Raw genomic sequence first — 19,199 nt, forward strand, 5'->3', positions numbered from 1 at the left:
GAATAATATTTCTTTCATATGCAAAACTATGAAATTTATGATTAACTTAGAAATGTTTAGAAAGAAAACGAAAACGAAGAAAAAGTGTGGATGAGCTCCTCCAACATCATCGACATATTAACTGATCCAACACTGAGTTGGGACTTTGAACCCCCTTTTAGTGTCTTTTAAAAAGTTTTTTGCTTCTGAAAAAAATCTCGTTAATATTTGAAACTGCACCGGAGAGTCCTCGATACAAATGCGTCTCGTTTGTATTCTAGTCTAGTTTCCGTGTCGTGGCCACTCTTTAATTTCCAGCTGAACAGCAGAAGAAAATCTTAATGAGATAATTTCAGCTCATCAACAGGTGAATAGAGTGTTTCCCCAGTGAGGTAAACTATTAATTGTTCCATTTAAATGCTTTTTATCAGACCACCTGAAGGAAAGCGTGGATTATCTGAAGTGCAGACAAACAGCGTGCACATTTTCCTGGCAGCAGCTCTCTGAATGAGCTCCAGCAGATTATGTTTCCCCTCACATATATTGCTTCTGGACGGGCTGCAATGGGTTTATGATTTCACTTCCAGTTTATTTGCGCAGTGATAAAACACAGGAGCAAAGCAATAAAAGCAGCGCGATGAAAAACAGTGATAACAAACTGAACAAAGAGAAACAAATGAGCAGATTGGACCACAGACAAGAAACAAGCTGGAGAGAGAAAGGAGGAAGAGAAGCAATGAGAGCTAAAAAGACGAGTGATATGCCGGGGATGTAAAGAAAAGAAGAAGATGAAAGAGCGGAGGACTGTACGTAGAGAAGAAGGTTTAAAATCCCAGCTGAAAATCAAAATTCAAGCTGCATTTGAAAGTCTCTGAAAGTCAGAGAGAAATAACATTCATGTCCCTGGTGATCATGTTCCCATCATTCATCTGTTTTTAGTTAGATTTACTTCAAGTATCTATACTGAACGGGTGTTTCCTGCCTATATGACTGTTTAAACTGCTTCCTACTTAAAAGCATATGAAACATAAAGACCAGACTGAGAGACGACTTCTTCCTCAGAGCTGTGAAATCCATTTCAATGCTGTGACCTTTTGCACATATTTATTCTGCACGCCTGCACGAATGGATAGGGTGGATTCAATTTTTACATAGTGCTGCTTTTTATAGTGTCTTTCTTCTGTGGGTGTACATAGATATAAAAGTGCAGTTCTGTGTGTATATATGCATGTATAGTATATACATCAGTATGTAAAAAGGGTGAGCTAAGTGCTTCTTCTCTGTGCCGAGAGCTACCAAACGAAATTTCATTGTTTGAAACACACAAGAAAGGATTCTTATTCTTATTCTTTGAGCAACTCAAGAAACACGCAACTGTATATAAAAGATGGCCATTGACATCCTGGAATCACCCACTGCTGTGACGCCTCGAGCCGTCACCATCTTTTTGTTTTGAAAGCGAGGAGTAAAGCGTGGTTGTCACATGTCTCTATTCCACTAGTACCTACTCGACTTGATTCTACTTGATTTCAGTTGTTTTCCATTACAACTGAGTACCAGTTCAATGTTCTTGGGGTCATTATACCAATGTGGTCTTAAGTCCCATAATGTCATTTGTATGCAGCACAAACAACACAACAAAGGAGAACCCTGGAAACCCTAAAAACGAATGGAAAAGGCCAATAGCAGTGAGTTGTGAGTCACACAGCAGGCCAGCCCTAATATCTCGCATTATCCTTCTTTTTGATTCCAGTGAGTACCCTAATATTTCAGATTAAAATCATGCTATAGTCAGTAGATTTAAAGCTACTGAATGAGTCCATAACTCATTAGAAAAGCATTTACTGAGGCAGGATTTCTCTAATTGGAGTTCTTCTTGCAACCACAGCAGTCGCCCCCTGCTGGTCTTTGGAAAGAATGCAGCTTTAAGGCGCTTCTGCATTGGCTTCAGTGCTTGAACACAAACTAGCAGATAATGAGTGAACATATTTACCACTCTGATGAAAACGTGTCCATACTGTTCAGCATTACTGGGGCCTTCATACAAGCACAGATGCTAACTCTGGGTCTCTCTGCTCCAAAGCTCCGGGGAAATGAAACGATGTCCATCATTTCCAATATCAAATTTCATTTTTATTTTGACAGCTTTATTAATTTTTTTCTACTTAATTTATGAACATCAAACATCAGAGGAGATTTTTAAAGAAGAGCTTTGAAGAGGCTGGTGACTGCTGACCTGATTTCCACAAGTCAATATTTGGGCCATTGAGGCAATTCATCCATCACAGTGCAGTTTTATTTATTCTGTTAGCACACATGTTTTCTGGTGGGAAGCCAAAGGGAAGGAAAACAGTAACGAGCGAAGGAAAGAAAGGGTGTAGAAAGACAGGAGGAGGAGAAGAAATGAAGGAAAGAGGGAGGAGGTAAAAGCCCTGGTTATGTTTTGCTGCCTGCAGAATCCATTTAGAGGTCAGCCTCTCCCTGCTGATAAGTAATGGACCTGGAGACAGAGGAGAGGAGAGGAGAGGAGACCTTTGACACACCTTTATTATATCAATGCCTCAACTTACAACCATAACTGAAAATGAATGCCAAATCAACATATGAACGACCCTCCCCTCCCCCATCAACCCCACCCAAATACAATAAACACAAAAAAAAGAAAGAAGACTCTCCATTCAGCTTTCTTCAAAAATTCAAAACTAAATTATCATCAGTGATAATACACAAAACTCCATTAATGCCCCAAATAGAGACAAACTCTTCAATGTTGGACACCATCTTGTAATAAACAAACTTTCAAACGTGCACCTACCAACCCTTTAAACATAATTCCTAAATTAACAGATCCTGTTCCCTTCATTTTGTTCCTCCTTGTGAGCCATATACTCATCTTAGCCTGACCTATTAAAAATTAATCAAGCAAACCTTCCTACGCTGCGTTGCTGAGTACCTCAGACCCAGGATAAAGAGACCCTCCTCTAAAACACTCCCAAGGCCAGCAAGCCACTGCCGCAGCAATGAAAAAAGGCCAGCTAGCCTGGGACAGCCAAGCCACAGGTGCTGCAGTGTTTCCTCAGTGGTTCCCTGTCCGTGGATCCATATGTGCCACGTGTCTGTTCGTAGCCACGGCCCCATACACTATTCTCCACTGGAGATCCGCACTGCGTTTCTCTATGGGGGGTTTGTACAGGGACCTCCAGCTGCCCCTTGGAGATGACCCCGGAGCCAACACACCTGACCACCTTGACTCCAGAACACCAGCCAACAATCCCCTGTTCAGCACCTTTACAGCCACCTCGTATATGGCCTTCTTCGAAATCGTTGACAGGTCACCCAGAACAGGTGTTTGAAAGGAAAGAAGAGAGCCTCCCTCCTCATCCTGCTCCCCAACTGCGGCACAAACAGACAACGAAGGAAAGTCAGCTGACCACCTGCAGAGCGAGTCCCCAGCACAGCCCTTACGAGTCCAGGAAGACCACCCATGACTTCTTCCACTAACTTCTCCAGAAAGTGCAGAGATCTGATTCCAGTCTCCTGAGCCAGCTTGGCAGCCGTTTCCCACTGCCCCGCCGTCCTCAGGCCCGCCAGCTTGGTAAGACCAGCATTTACCTCTGCACACTAGCAGTGCTGAGCATCCTACTTGGAACCAAGGGATTGTAAAAAAACAGTCTCTCTGTACTTTAAAAACAGTCTTCCAAGCAGTCAAAACAGACTGGTAAAAAAAACAGAGGTCTGCGAAAGGTCCATGCCAGTTAAGTCTATAGGAAACAGGTGCTTGTCATATGTCAGGTCCTTTATTCTGTGAAGCAGCGCAGATGCAGTCTTGAACCAGGGTGGTTGTTGTCTTTAATAAAGATAACGCTGTGCTGTCTGAAGACGGAAAGCTGTGATACGGCTGCGAAGGTCAATCAAACTCTGACACAGGTAGAGACAGCACAGCAGACCTGATCCAATGAAACCCTCCCCAAAAGAAATGAACCAGTCTTTTTTGTATCTCCTTGATAAGAGAGGCTGGAGGTTCAACAACAGTAGCACGGCGCCAGAGTACCGAAGCTGCCAGGTTGTTAACAACCAGAGTCCTTCCCCTGTAGGACAACTGTGGCAGGACCCAAGTCCATCGAGACAACCGGGCAGCAATTCTTTCAACAACACCGGACACGGTGACCCGCGTAGATGGCACAAACAGTGGCGAAACAGCCACAAACAAACCATCCAGAATGATCCCCCTTTCAACCAACAGGTGAACCAAGCGCTCCTCACGGAGAAAAGCAATCACAGCCTTGTTCATCCGAGAGCCATAAGTTATATTCTCATGGCCCAACCTGGTCACCAACAGCTAGCAGAACCTGCTCCACGGTGTACTGCTGGGGTGCCACCACCCTGGCCCCATGTCTAATAGACAGGGGAGGCGAACCCTCACTGGGGAGGGACGCCATGACTCAAGGTAAAACTGGCCAATTAACTAAAATTCTTCACTTCACACAACACAATGAAATGAACTTGCCTTACCTTTTAACAACCCTTAAAGCCCAAAACCAGTCCAAACGTCCCAAACTCACTCAGCAGCTCCACGCACTCACCAAACACCTTCACACACCCATTCACTCACACTCCCAGCATGCAGTGCAGGAAGGAGAGGAGAGGTGCATGTGTTTTGTTAGACTTGGGGGATTATGACAACGTTTTATATTTAAAACGTTTAACATTACTTTCGAAAACATTGTTACCAGTTGGTTTCTGGACTCCACATTTTGATGTTTGTTTTGAAGCCAGAAGTGACTATATTTAAGTGACATGGTGGAGTACTAACTAGTTAACAAGCTTGGTTAAGAGTTACAACCATAAACTACACAGCACTTCTTCAGCACCACACATTAAACCTTGTAATTTGTCAAATAATTCCATTAAAATGTATTTGTGAATTGTATCTGTTAGCAGATGGAGGCTGGGGTGGATGGTGGCCACACTGTCCTCCACACAGAGGATCAATGATGATGATCACTTTGCACATCACCAGTCAACTAATATGAACACCACATGACCTGCACACGCTCCTGTTTTCCTATAGCTGCTTGCAAACCTCATTATGTACAAGATGTCCTTTTGGGTTATAGCCAGTCATAACTCAAAGTGAGAGGGGTCTGTCTCTCTTCAGATGTGTTTGTTTTTACGTGTAGGGGTTAATGTTTCAGCCCACAGAACATTTTAATTTGAGTTAATTGTTTTAATGTTGAGTGAGCGCTAAGTGCTGCTGTTTATTTCTAATGTGATGGCTTCACATCAGAGCTATGAAACTTTAAACTGAATGCGTTTAAGCATTAAAGCCTTCTGTCCTATAAAGGAGATGTGAAACTGCATTCGTTTGTTGTACAATCAAAGTGATGCTAATTTTAATGGAATAGGTTTTTCCCCCCTAATTGGTGCTGTGTTAGGGCCACAGTATTACTGGTCATTTTGCACACCAATGGTGACGTCGACACAGTTCCATAGCAATTATACCGGTGCTTAGGGCATGAGTACCTTCTGCAGTACGCTTGTGAACGATGGGTGCGCCACCCAGGCAAACCAGCTACATCAGCGCTGGTATGAGAGGAGAATAAGTCAAACCTGGAAGCAAAAGAGCTTTGTTTCTAGAGAAAATGTAATCTTTTCAAACTGCTCCTTCTGTACAATCTGGTGGCAGCACAACACGTGAGATTGCAAAATTCCCAAAACATCATTTACGTGACTTTAAGCTTTATAAAACTCTCTAACCCATTAATCTTGTTTTGTAGTGGATGCGATGCAAAGATGCAAAGTGCAGGATTTTAATAGCGAGAATTGTGCTGGAAAATAAGTCAGTGTTTCAACTCTTTACATTTTCACACTGCTGATTGTTTACTACAATGCTGAGCAGTTTGAGTCATTCGCGGCAATTCACACTTTCCCATTCACACCTTTTGAACTCTCTTTCTCTCCATTCACAGACAGGTAGGTGTAAAGAGTCGTATAGAGAAGACGCGCTGAATGTGTGTTGTTAAAAAGCAGTATGGTCGGCTCGCTCCGAGCTTATGGCAGATTCCTGACTCACGCTCTATTTCTGATGTTTCCAAAGGCTCTTTGAACAGCAGATAATGGATCAGGGCTGGAAAGCTGCAGGGTGAAGACACACACACAGAGACACACACATTCGAACTCCATCCACATGGCAGCGGTGATGAGTGTAGGCGGCAGCAGGGTGAAGATACACCACCGTACTCGACAAGCAACGAGTGGGAAGCAAACACACAGACGCACACGCACAAACGCACACGCTTCATCTCTTTTCATGGTGGAAACAGACAGCAAAGCTGTCTTCAATAACTAACAACGAGGACGTATCCATGTCCCGACACGAGAGTGTTTACGGAAACCGAACATGCCAAGGTTGCCATGGGGACGATCTGAACAGGCGTACAGTCATCAGTAGCAGGATAAAAATCTGTTACACGTCAGGCCAGCAAACACACAACACTGAACTGATGTTTACCCACCCCAGGGTCGTCATGGTGACGATGGTGTACCAGAAGGAGGCTGGGATGGAGGTGAAGGTGGAGCCTTTGGTGCCTTTCTCGGCGTAGAACATGACGGTGGCGAAGATGATGATGGCCATGGTGAGGGAGAAGAGCAGGAAGCCGAGCTCGGAGGCGCAGCTCTTGAGCGTGTAGCCCAAAATCCTCAAACCCTGCGAGTGACGTGAGAACTTGAAGATCCGGAAGACGCGGAAAACCCGGAGGGTGACGAAGGCGCCGCTCACGTCCTCGTTCTCGGGCATCACCAGGCCGATGTAGTACGGCATTATAGCCACTACGTCAATCACAGACATCACAGAGCGCATGAACTTGCAGCGACTGGGCGCGGCGAACAGGCGCATCAAGTACTCGAAGGTGAAGATGAGCACGCAGGCCGTGTCCATGCAGAAGAAGGCCAGCTGATATTTCTCCCCACAGGGAAGGTCCTTAACTCTGCCCTCTGGAGGCCGGCAGGGCACCGTCTCCACCACGTTGGCGATCACTGACACAGCGATGAAGAAGCCGGTGACATAGTAGAAAACGAGCGCCATGGTGGAGGTGTGGGGGTTCTCGAAGGCTCGCCACAAACGCTCCCTGGGGGTGCTGTCAGGAGGAAGTGGGGCGTCCATTGACTCGTTGGCCTCTGTGTCCTCTGCCAGACGCTCCTGGTTCTCTTTTTTCCTGTCTCTGTATTCCTTCACAGGAAAGGGGAATGGAAAAGAAAAACTTTAGTGTCGCTTACATTAAGTGCCTGATGTGGCTGAGCACAACACAAAGGGATTCTGTAACAACTGTGTGTAGTTTGTGATGAGATCAGGTTTCTTCTCATGTAGAAAGAATTTTTCAGAAGACAGATAAAAATACAAACTCCATTTACTATGAAAGGAGAACAGGTGAACACACATTACAGGCACAACAACCATTTCTGATCGTCTGTGCTCACACAGAGTCCCCTCGTACACCTACGCTGTAGATAAGGAAAGACCTCGTGACTTTAAACTGCCTACAAGCAGCTGGACTGCCCTCGTATCCTATCCTTGAGCCAAAACATCAACAGACAGAAGTCATACAAAATCCTTTCAGTTACTTATTTGTCCTTTTCTAATGCTGATACATGAGAGCCTTGCTCAGGTTTCTGGAGTTGACCAATCAGAGTAAACCATGAATTTTGTGATGAGGTGAAGCTCCAACTCAGCAATATTTTACTTACATCGTTTAAAGAACCTCAGAATACTGCCGTTTGGAAGGCAAAGAAGAAGAAATACTTTAAAGTAATTAACTAATGTTTTTAACTAATAGATATCTGTTTCTGTTGTCACTTTCATGGTCATTGCAGTTATTGCTATGATATTAGTGACAAGAAAGTATTATTTTGGTTAGTTATGTGGCATACTTCTAATCAAAGAAGCATCAGAGTAGAGCTCCTTTGGTGAAATAGCCCATCATTGGCTCAATAATTAAATTAGAACAATACTTTCCAATATTTACGATGTTTTTAATCTTAGTTTTAGAGTTTGTAATAAATTTTATTTCTGCAGCACCAAATTACGACAACAGTCGCTTTAAGGTGCTTTATGTTGTAAGGTAGACCCTACAATAACACAGAGAGAGAAAAACCCAACAATCATATGACCCCCTATGAGCAGCACTTTGGCGACAGTGGGAAGGAAAAACTCCCTTTTAACAGGAAGAAACCTCCAGCAGAACCAGGCTCAGGGAGGGGCGGGGCCAACTGCCACAGCCGGTTGGGGTCACAACTACGTCTGAAAAATGTAGTTTACTGAATACTTTCTGATGCATAAACTACAAATAAACAAAACAATACTTTTCCCCTAATCTGGGGCAAAGACACGACTTTGACATGGTTTACTCGCACTGTCTGCAATCCCTCTAAAACAGATCGGTGAAGGTCTGCAATAAATCAAGATCCAATATATAAATATAGATCATTTGCCCACATATAATCACAGCGAGTCAGTCTGTGCTGATGAGCGCAACTCCTCTGTCCATCAAATAATAAAACAATGGCTGTACATTTAACACAAAAAGCATGTCTTATTTTGTGCTGCTATGTGTGTGTGTGTCAGTTGCTGCTAGGAGTGTTCATCTATTTGGGATGAGAGGGAGAGATGTGATCAGGAAGAGTGCGTAATTGGCAGGGCTGGATGGGTCAAAGCTTTGAGTGCATTAACAAAACTTTGGCTCTGTCCTGGTGCTGTTTACTCAGTCCTCACTCTGAGCCCCACACAGACCCACTCTGCACTAATACTGATATGTTACTGAAACAGAGCAGACGTAAACCAAACTCAGCAGAGAGTCAGAGTGAGGAAGGAGGAGAATACTATTGCTAGATGCATACGAGGATGCACGTTTTCCTTTTTAAAGGGAGCAGAGTAGGTTCCAGTGTTTCAGGCTGACAGAGATAAGCCATCACTCCCAGCCTTCTCTCAGCAGTGCGCACACAGAGCAGCATCAATGTTTCCTGCTTTGCTTCCCTCCAAAGCGCTATTTCATAACATGTCTGTCAAAAGGCAACTCATCGTGGGACTAATTGGATTGATGTTACAAAATGTCGACATTATAATGAGTCAAATTAATATCTACGATGCATAGTTCAAGTACAAATGTAACAATAGACGGTTTAACATGCCAGAATTAAATCCTGCGTCCGTTAAAGTAGTCCCGTTACTTTACTGATTACTATAATTAGTTACTTTATAACTCAGTTACTTTTAACAAAAATGATACACAACCTGAATACATAATAAAGCAATAGACCTTTCAGCCCAATTCTATTTTTTCTGCATAATCCATCATATAAATTTGAATCAAATGAAAAATCTCTTTTTAAAACTTTTTACCTTTAATTTTTTAACTTTATGCATCAAGAAAAAATTAAATTATATGCAACAGACTTGGAGAAATGTGTTTAACATTTAAACCTATTTTCGACATATTCCAGCATATAAAATAAAATAATGTTTTGTGTTTGCACTCACTCTTTTAAATAGATGCAAGTGAAACACAGCAGAAAATAAAGAAAATCAAAGATTCAGCAGCACTGAGTCCTGTTGCTCTTAAATCTATTGTCACCTGCTTAGCAGGAGTGGGGCGGGTGGAGGTTTGCACCGGTGCCACAGCGGTCATGTCAGTGGGAGGATCCGGGGGTTTCTCTGTGAATTTCACATTCTCATGGCAGCATGCTCAGCACTCGCTCAGATTTGAAATTTAATTTTTTGCTGTATAAAGACATTTCGTCCCACAAAGAATGTACAGTGGACACTAATGGTTTTGTCACTTTTTACAAAATCAAACTCAAAGTAATGTGAGTACTTCCAAGCTTAAACGCTGCATGTTCGTACTCTCTCCTGCACTCCATATTATCCATTGTTGATCACGTCTGTTGCTGCCACAGACGTCGCACGCTCGACATCATTGTCATGAGACACTCTCACAATCAAAATCCCGGTTTAGTAACGCAGATGCTTATGGGAAAGTAGCAGTAATCTAATTACTTTTTTGCAATCATAATCCCTTACTTCATTGCTTACTTGAAAAAGTAATCAGATTACAGTAAGCTTTGGTATTGAATATTTAATAAAGTTAGCTTCAGCACAAAAAGCTGTCAGTTTAAAGGGAGAATGAATATTACACTTCTGTAGATGATTAAGAAAACCGTCTGTTTTGATGAGAGATTTTTTCCGCTCTCCTGCAGAGCATCACTTTTTTTAAACACCTCTCTGAACCTCCATACAGGGAAGGGGGCATCTTGTTTTGCTCAATGAAATCAACAGCAAACCTTCAGAGTCTGAGAGTTAATAAATATATGAAAATGACCCATGGCTGTTCCTCTCTATCAGCTGACCACAGCAGCTGCATCATCAGTGGCCAACAAAGCCAACAAACCAAGCACATGTACATTTTCAGACATAACAAGGCTTTTGAACTATAGCTTGTGAGACTGCAGCCATGGTGCAAAACTCTGATTCTGCTTTACACAGTGCAGAAAATCCCAAAGCACTGCGTGCATTTAGGCACATGGAACAATAACAGCATTAACGCACAGATGGCTCAGGATCTGACTGAAATAACACTTTGTGTTTTACACAGAGTACATGATGTTAGCTACAACACATAAATTCCAGGCTTGTAAAAAGGAACAGTTTGTAATAAAGCAACTCTCTGCTCTCCAGCTGAGAAACACACGCCTAAAACTTTCCCTTACACTACATTCGGCCTAGTCTGTGGCTCAGAGAGTCATGCCTGATATGTGGAATCTGCACGCTCCATTGGTGACCAGGCTTCATACAACAATGCATGAAAAGTTACAGCAGGCTGACTCTTCTTATCCCTGTGTTATTGCTGTCTTGACCCACCTGCTGCAATAACTTCGGTCACACAGCTGTCTTTTCTGTAACGTTTGGGAATAATGCTGTGTGGTTTCTCGTAAGGCTAACGGAGTTTAATCATTTATAAATGTGCTACAAGTGATTGCTCAGTTATCTGCTTTGATATTGAACCACAATAATTCAAAGAAGGGGCATGGTTCAGCATCATAAAGGTAAAAATTATTAGAAAATAATTTTATTTATAAAGCGCCAAATCACAACAACAATTGTAAGGTAGATCCAACAATGATACATATAGAGGTAAATCCAACAATCACCCCCTATGAGCAGCACTTTGGCGACAGTAGGAAGGAAAAACTCCCTTTTAACAGGAAGAAACCTCCAGCAGAACCTGGCTCAGGGAGGGGCGGGGCCATCTGCTGCGACCGGTTGGGGTGGGAGAAGGAAGACAGGATAAAAGCCAGATGCTCTCTGGAGAATCTGACCCATCCAGGTTGAGATGGAGCAGAAAGCTGAACTTTGCTTTTCGCCCGACTTTCTGAAGATGTTCGTTCAGTTAAAAATAAACACAGACTGATGACAGGAATATATATTTTTATAGAGGAGTTTTCAGATTTTAAGAAACAAAGTACTTTCCCCCGGTTTTTACATCATTCTGTATTAAATGATCACTGTTTCTCTCTCTAGCACCTGCTGCTGGCATTCATGAAAGCTTTTAGCAAGACAAGTAAAATGTAAAGCAGCTTCTACAGTTTGATCTAGAAGGAGATTTAATATTCAGTAAACGAGCAAATTTCAGTAAATATCAAACACAAGAACAGAATTTGTCAACTAAAGGACTAAAAATAAATTTTGTGGGAAATTGATGAAGACTCAAAGTAAAAAAAAAAAAAAAAAGAAATTTAGATACCAGAATTTGTTAGAGCTGAATCAACATTTGTGGAAATGATCAGATCTCCCAAATAAGAGGAAACGAACAATTACTCATTCATGAGTCAATGAATGGGTCAGCTATAAAAACAGGGATAAAAATAAAGTCTGTGCAGACAAGGCTAATGAAAGGAAAAACAAGCTCTGAAGGTGATCTGTTGCGCTGAGAGTGGGCAGGGAACAAAGAGACTTGTTTAACGCTCGTTAAAGAAATCTCCTACAGAAAGCCGTTGTAAGGAGCTTTCCAAAATCAGGAGCAATAAAAAGGCAAATCAGATTGTATTTGGGCTGCTGCCGTTTCCAAGGGCTCATCACTGCTGTTTTAATGAGTCGAAGTTTGATAATGGGCTTTGAGAGCAGCCCTTGTTAGTCAGTCCCCTCAGATCCATCAATGTTTTCACTCTTTAGGCGTTTGGCTCATGATGTTCCCCTCCAGAGAGACTTAATGAGTGCAGAAGCAGAATAACCAGCATTAGAGGCGACCATTAGAAAGAGATAAAAGGTCAAAGGTTCACATAAGTACACTACAAATGATGCAGGCATTATAAAGTTGTCTTAAAGGACTGCAGTTAAAAGAACATAAAGCTGAAACCTGCTGCCCTCATCATTTGGACTGTTAGAGCTGTAATGAAGCCCAGAGGCTTGATGGAGTCATTGGGCAAGAATATGCAACATTTTGGTGTTTTTAATCCAAAATCTCACTTTTGTCTATAAGGATTGTTCATACCGCACTATCCAGAATGTTAAATGGCCATTATTAGACGTTTTTACCCCATTACATGTGGTTAGTAGACATCCTACTACACCTGATGGTTCAGCAGGCTATTATTACCGCATTTATTTCCTTGATTGTAGACAGTGGCAAAGACTACTGCATACACCATTAGGAGCAATTTGACGAACCTGAAAAGCAATAATGTGACTGATGACAACTGAAAATGTGTCCTCTGCTGTTCATAACGGAACAAAATCCAATTTATCTCTTTAACTTGATGAATACCAATCTGTGTATCAGTGGGTTCTCATTTGTGATGCAGTTTGTAACAATTAGTAACATTTTGAACTACAAGGGGGGAGGCTTTGTAGAAGAAAGAGAAGGTGTACCTCCATGCAGCAGTCTCCAATGATCTCCGGCACGATGCCGTAGAAGGCCAGCTCTTCGTCAAAGGCCTGGATGCACTCGTGTCGTGGGTAATGGAGCTTCCCTGTGCGGTAAAAGTTCAGAATGTGCCGGAACATCTCGTGATCTCTGTCAAAGAAATATTCCTCTGTGTCCTCGTTGAAGAAAAACTCTTTCTCAGAGGAGCCCAGCAGCGTGTCAGGATAACGGTCCAGAGTGTTCTTCCATGTCTGAAGGAAAAAAAAAGGAAAATAAATAAGAATAGAGGAGTTTTCTCAGGTTCTCATGTACGGTAAGCATCAATCCTCCATCTTTTTATGTTATACCACTTATTCAGATTCAGGTTGCAGGGGCAGCAGCTTAGACCTCCCTCTTACTGACCACCGACTCTAGCTTAACCAGGGAGACTGGTTCATTCCCAAGCCAGCTGAGAGACATGATTCCTGGGGCTTCTTCCCAGGAGGACATGTCCAAAATACCTTGCTTAAAAGGCATCCAGGAGGCATCCTAGTGAGATGCCTGAACCACCTCAACATGCTTTTTTTTTATGTGAAGGAGTGGTGTCACTACTTACACCTCACCCTCCCAGACAAATTGGTTCCTATCCAGTTTTATTCTTTCCGTCACTTCCCTGAGCTTTGAGGTGGTCAGACATTAGCCCCACGGGACCTGATCAGGCACAGGCCGAAGAAGCAGCATGCTGTGAGAGTCAGGTGGGTTGGTGGAGGCCACAGTTACTGAAGCTAGTTCCTGGGACATGCAATATCATCCATGGTGTTGCATTGGAAATAACACCCTCAAATAGCAAAAGTATGTAGGCTGCTATAGGCAGTCCGTCAGTGTAAGCAAACTACTTCTGTTTCAAAAAGATCTAAACTTCAGCAGGAAGCAAACAAACTGCCAGATTAGTTTCCGACAACTACATGAAATCGTGCTGCACTGCTGTAGCCCATCGACAAACACGTCTGTGGAGAGAAAAGCTTGTTTTAAAATGCTGCCAGCAGTGAGATCCTGGATGTCAAGGTTTGAGCGTTTAGAGGAATGTTCTGCTTCGTTTGGGGCGACCGTGGCTCAGGGGGTTGGGAAGTGCATCTGTAACCGGAAGGTCGTCGGTTCGATCCATGGGCTCCCTGGTCGTTGTGTCCTTGGGCAAGACACTTCGCCTACTGGTGTTGGCCAGAGGGGCCGATGGCGCAATATGGCAGCCTCGCTTCTGTCAGTCTGCCCCAGGGCAGCTGTGGCTACAACCGTAGCTGCTTCCACCAGTGAGTGAATGAATAGTGGTATTGAAAAGCGCTATATAAATCCAATCCATTATTATTATTATTCCCAAGTTGGTAACATTTATTTGAAAATAAATCAAATATAACAAGTCCTTTGAGAAAGTGAAGAACGTGGTAACGACTTTTAAACCTTGCCACTGCTGGTTTGGGGCTTAGTGAAGTGACCCGTGTAAAATGTACAAAAGATTCTAAAAATAAAAATCCAAATATCACATTCACATGTGAAAAGCAAAAGTGCTATTTGAAGGAGGCAGCGAGATGTTAGATGGGAGCAGTGGACTGTCAGTAACTAATGGTAACGGTGAAGCAGGGCCTTTTTAATGCCTCTGCTGTTTTGTTTAGGATTCCATATTAAATGGCAGCATTACTGTAACTTTCTATTTTTACAGCAACATCAAGCTGCTGCGTTTTGTTTTGAAAAATGAGGACAAAGTCACAAGCTTGACAAGAACTTTCCACTCATTTTGCCACCGCAGCAGAAAGTATGCTGAAAGCTACGCAAATCTATTTTAGCTGTGGAGCCATTTTATTATTATTTCTACCCAAATGCACATCAATGCGCTGATTAGACGTGCAGGATTTACAACTTGCTGCCGTGGAAGTAGGAGCGTGGCTGGAACACATCACGGGAGCTCGAGTCTCTGGAAATAGTTCTGTAAGTGACAGAGCTCTTAAGTTTCCTCCTAGCAAATGTCAAGTGACTGTAACACTTCAACAGATAATGAGTTTTAATAACCTTTAGAGTGTTCTTCTTCATTAAAAAGGACAAATGTACCAAGAATTTTAGAGGAAATTAGAAGTTGACCTTTGTAGGACCTGCAAATGGAATTTCAGTCCACTTTGATTTGGGGAGCGTTCACAGCAGGTCCTGATTTCAGTACTGTCGCATTCAATGACTAGAAAACCGACCAACACCATAGGTTGAATTTCATGTTTGAAAGGCTCATATTAAACAACCAAAGCTTCGAATAATGAGGTCTGCATGAAGCCTACAAATAATCCCAAAAGCTGTTCTCTGCTCTAAACGTTCTCTTTCGGAAAGCTGGCTGAAAGCAGGAGGGAAGCGAGCTGAAACGGCATCTTCCAGACAGAGGATGACCTGCACCGAGGCCCAGTTTAAGACAAGTAAGGATTATTTTTAACTGAATCATGCAAGTCTACTCCAGGACAGTCCAAGAATAAAAATGTGGAGCTGGGAATATTTCATAGCCGAAGCATCGTTTTCAAAATTTGAACAAATATAGGCTAATATAGCATACAGCATGATTCAGTTAATACACTGGTTTGTTTTTTATGTGAAAGGAAAATAGGTCAACTTTAATGAGAGAAAATAACGACAAATTAAGACCTGCTAACTTAAAACAAACAAAAAGTAATAACTCTAAGAGAGCTGGGAGTCTGATTAAGGTGGTTTTTCTTATCAAAATCCAGGATCACTGAGGACTGTTTTTGTTTTTCATTATTATTATTATTATTATCATCATCATCATCATCATCATTATTATCATCATCATCATCATTATTATTATTATTATTATCATTATTATTATTATTATTAATATTATTATTATCATTATTATTATCACTATTATTATTATTATCATTATTATTATCACTATTATTATTATTATTATCACTATTATTATTATTATTATTATTGTTATCATTATTATTATTATCACTATTATTATTATTATTATTATTATTATTATTATTATCACTATTATTATTATTATTATTATTATCATCACTATTATTATTATTATTATCATTATTATTATTATTATTATTATTATCATCATTATTATTATTATTATTATCATTATTATTATCACTATTATTATTATTATTATTATTATTATTATTATTATCATTATCATTATTATTATCACTATTATTATTATTATTATCAATATTATCACTATTATTATTATTATTATCACTATTATTAATATTATTATCATTATTATTATTATTATTATTATTATTATTATTATTATCTGATACACTTGCTTTTAATAGACTGTGCTATACAGAAAAAAAAACTAGGAAGGAGGGGGCACTGAAATGTAACAATGTTGAATAATTATATAATACATATAAAATTATATAATAATTCAACATTGTTACAGCATGGTGGTTAGCACTGTTACCGCACAGCAAGAAGGTCCTGAGTTCAATTCCACCATCAGGCCGGAGTCTTTTTGTGTGGAGTTAGCATGTTCTCCCCGTGTTTGCGTGGGTTCCCTCCGGGTACTCCGGCTTCCTCCCACCGTCCAAAGACATGCAGCTTGTGGGGATAGGTTAATTGGTTAATCCAAATTGTCCATAGGTGTGAATGTGAGTGCAAATGGTTGTCTGTCTCTGTGTGTTGTCCCTGCGACAGACTGGCGACCTGTCCAGGGTGTACCCCGCCTATTGCCCTATGACAGCTGGGATAGGCTCCAGCGACCCTGAAATGGATAAGCGGACACGAATGGATGGATGCATATAAAATGATATAATATATAATAACTGAATGGCATTAACAGAATCTTTGGATCTGCTGTAGTTTATGGAGCTGCTCATCCAACAAACGCAGTGTGTAATAAAGGCTTTGTTGACATCAAAAAGACGCAGCAGGAGGCAGAAACTAATTTAAAAGAAGCACAATTCACCTGAAGAAATCCTGCATTTTCTTGTCATAACAAAGGAAACCTCGCTTAAGACTGAATGTCAGGGAAATAAAGCTGCTTGCTGTAATTGAAACTCACTCATGTTGCACTGCAAAAATAAAAAATAATTATTGAACTACAGCTGACAACCTGCAAATTTTGCACGGCTGATATTAATATTGGCGTTGTCTACCGCTGGAATTGTGTTTACACATGCAGAAGAGTGCTTTTAAATCTAAAACCCAAGAAAAAAAAGAAATGTTTGATGGAGAATGTGGACACGAGCATAAACACTGCTTATGCACCACAGGCGGTTGATAAACGAGGCCTCTGATTTGTCAGGAAGCAGCCCGGCATCCCGAGGATTTACATTCATATTGGACAAGCCCACAACGCATAACTTACACCCAGCAGTGACACACACGGGTGGAGGTACGTCCTCTGTGGGGTGGATGTTAAGGATTCATTCATGCGGGACACCAGCAGGACAAACGGACAAACAGGTGTGCTCTGGGCTTCTTCTTTCAAACACATGCGACATTCATTAGATCCTCAGAGACCCAGAAAATAACTCTTCTAGTTATTCATCAGTTATGTACGTAGGAGGTTATGAGCAGGCATACATAATGCCAACGTGGAGCCCAGCTCCTCGGTTTTTCCTTTCCTCCTTTGAACAGCAAAAACTCAGCTGTAGTGTTGCCCAGGACGACTCTCACATACGAGATTTTTAATGTCAACATTAAATTTAATCTCAAGTTTAATTTTCTGAAACAGAAAATTATTTACTAAAGAAATATCTGATGATGTTATGTTGATGATGATATGTTTATACATAATGCTTTGTTAGAGGTTTTTATGCATTTCATTTGTCAATTAATCCAAATCATTTTTATTCAACAACATCAACGTTTTAATTGTTCCATCCTGTTAAATGTAATAATTTTTTATTTTCTGATTTTTAATTTATTTCTCTTTTTTTGTTTGCTTGCCGTTTTTTTATTTTTAGGGTTTCATATTGTTTATTGAAAGGTCAAAAAGTCTGTCTTGGTACTCCAACTTCCACTCGTAATTTAAAGGCATGCAGGTTAAGTAAAATGGGAATTTAGCTTGGTCCTAGGTGAGAATGTGAGTGGATGGAAGCTCATAACACTAGGGATGGGTACCGGTATCCGGTGTCATCTGACATAAACGGTAGTAACCAGACTGAAAAGCAGCGCACATTTCGGTGCTTTTTTTTCCTGAGCTGTGATACACTTTAGATTCTAGCCAATCATTTTACGTTTCCGAGGATAGTAGGCGGGTCCAGGTACGTACGTTCTTTTAGAGCAGAGCTACAGATTAAAAATGCCCAAGGTGAAGCGGTCAAAAGTCTGGCTGTACTTCACAGCAAAAGATGCAAACTCAGCAGCTGCAACAAGTGCTTTAAGGTGATACTGTGATACTGTCAAAGGAGGTAACTCCTCAAATCTGATGAAACACCTGGCGACGCATAGCGTTTTTTTAAAAAGCCGAGAAATGCGCCGTATTTGATAGCTTGCTGCGAGACCTCACACCGAGCACATCTACTGCGGGTGTGGTGCCTGTTATCGGACCGGAGTTAGCAACATCCCCCAAAAACCCGAAGAGGAGAGTCCTGGCCCCTAGCCCTGCCAGTGTAGCAGAAATGATGAGGATGATGATGCAGCAGCAGCTGTTCTTCTCTGCGTGAGTAGCTTAATGTTGTTCGTGTGTAATTTACGTTGAGTAGGCTAACCACGTTATTACATTAATGCATGTAAGGTGAACTAGCAAACACCATCATAGCTACATGCAGCTGTCTTCTTGTTTGATGGCAGATACTCCCTTCACCCTGGACAAAAAGGCTAAAATGACCAAAGAAAAAGTGGAAAACAGTTAAACATGAGAGGTTTTTGGACAAAGTTTGTGTTCTCCATTCTTTAAGCACCGTTTTTTGAGCACCGTTTAAGCACCGGCACCGTTTCAAAAGTACCGGTTTGGCACCGGTATCGGATAAAACCTAAACGATACCCATCCCTACATAACACAAAAACCAATAAAAACAACCTAATATTATATTTCACTTACAGTTTTTATATAAACTTTACAGTCATAGTTTTACTTTTAATCTATTAAGTATGTTTGGGGAGTGTAATGGAAGGCATTGGCCTTGATGACACGCTTACTACATCTTTTCATTCTTGGTCAGGACGACTGAAAAGATCTCCTGGATGATTGAGGATGCATCAAGAAATTGAAAAGATGTTTTTATTTCGTGTTTTTAAAATAAATTCTTTCTTTCTTTTTTATTGTTTTGAGTTCAACCTTTGATGTTCAATGAAAATAGTGTAAAT

At 41.2% G+C, this 19,199-nt stretch overlaps 1 protein-coding gene and 1 long non-coding RNA gene across 2 annotated transcripts in view; one reads left to right on the top strand and one right to left on the bottom strand.

The window, feature by feature from the left end:
* kcnd1 (potassium voltage-gated channel, Shal-related subfamily, member 1) overlaps positions 1-19,199 on the bottom strand; it is a 78,418-nt gene that overhangs the window by 45,147 nt on the left and 14,072 nt on the right. Inside the window, exons 3-4 of the mRNA XM_085146039.1 lie at positions 12,896-13,141; positions 6,495-7,207 (exon numbers count right to left, since the gene is read on the bottom strand). Coding sequence (XP_085002165.1) covers positions 6,495-7,207; positions 12,896-13,141 — 959 coding nt within the window. The remainder of the gene's footprint in view (positions 1-6,494; positions 7,208-12,895; positions 13,142-19,199) is intronic.
* The window catches only part of LOC146494098 (uncharacterized), an 82,814-nt gene that overhangs the window by 29,862 nt on the left and 33,753 nt on the right, over positions 1-19,199 (top strand). The gene's annotated exons all lie outside the window — the stretch shown is intronic.

Source organism: Neolamprologus multifasciatus, chromosome 20 (assembly GCF_963576455.1).
Source record: "Neolamprologus multifasciatus chromosome 20, fNeoMul1.2, whole genome shotgun sequence".
Classification (NCBI taxonomy): Eukaryota; Metazoa; Chordata; class Actinopteri; order Cichliformes; family Cichlidae; genus Neolamprologus; species Neolamprologus multifasciatus.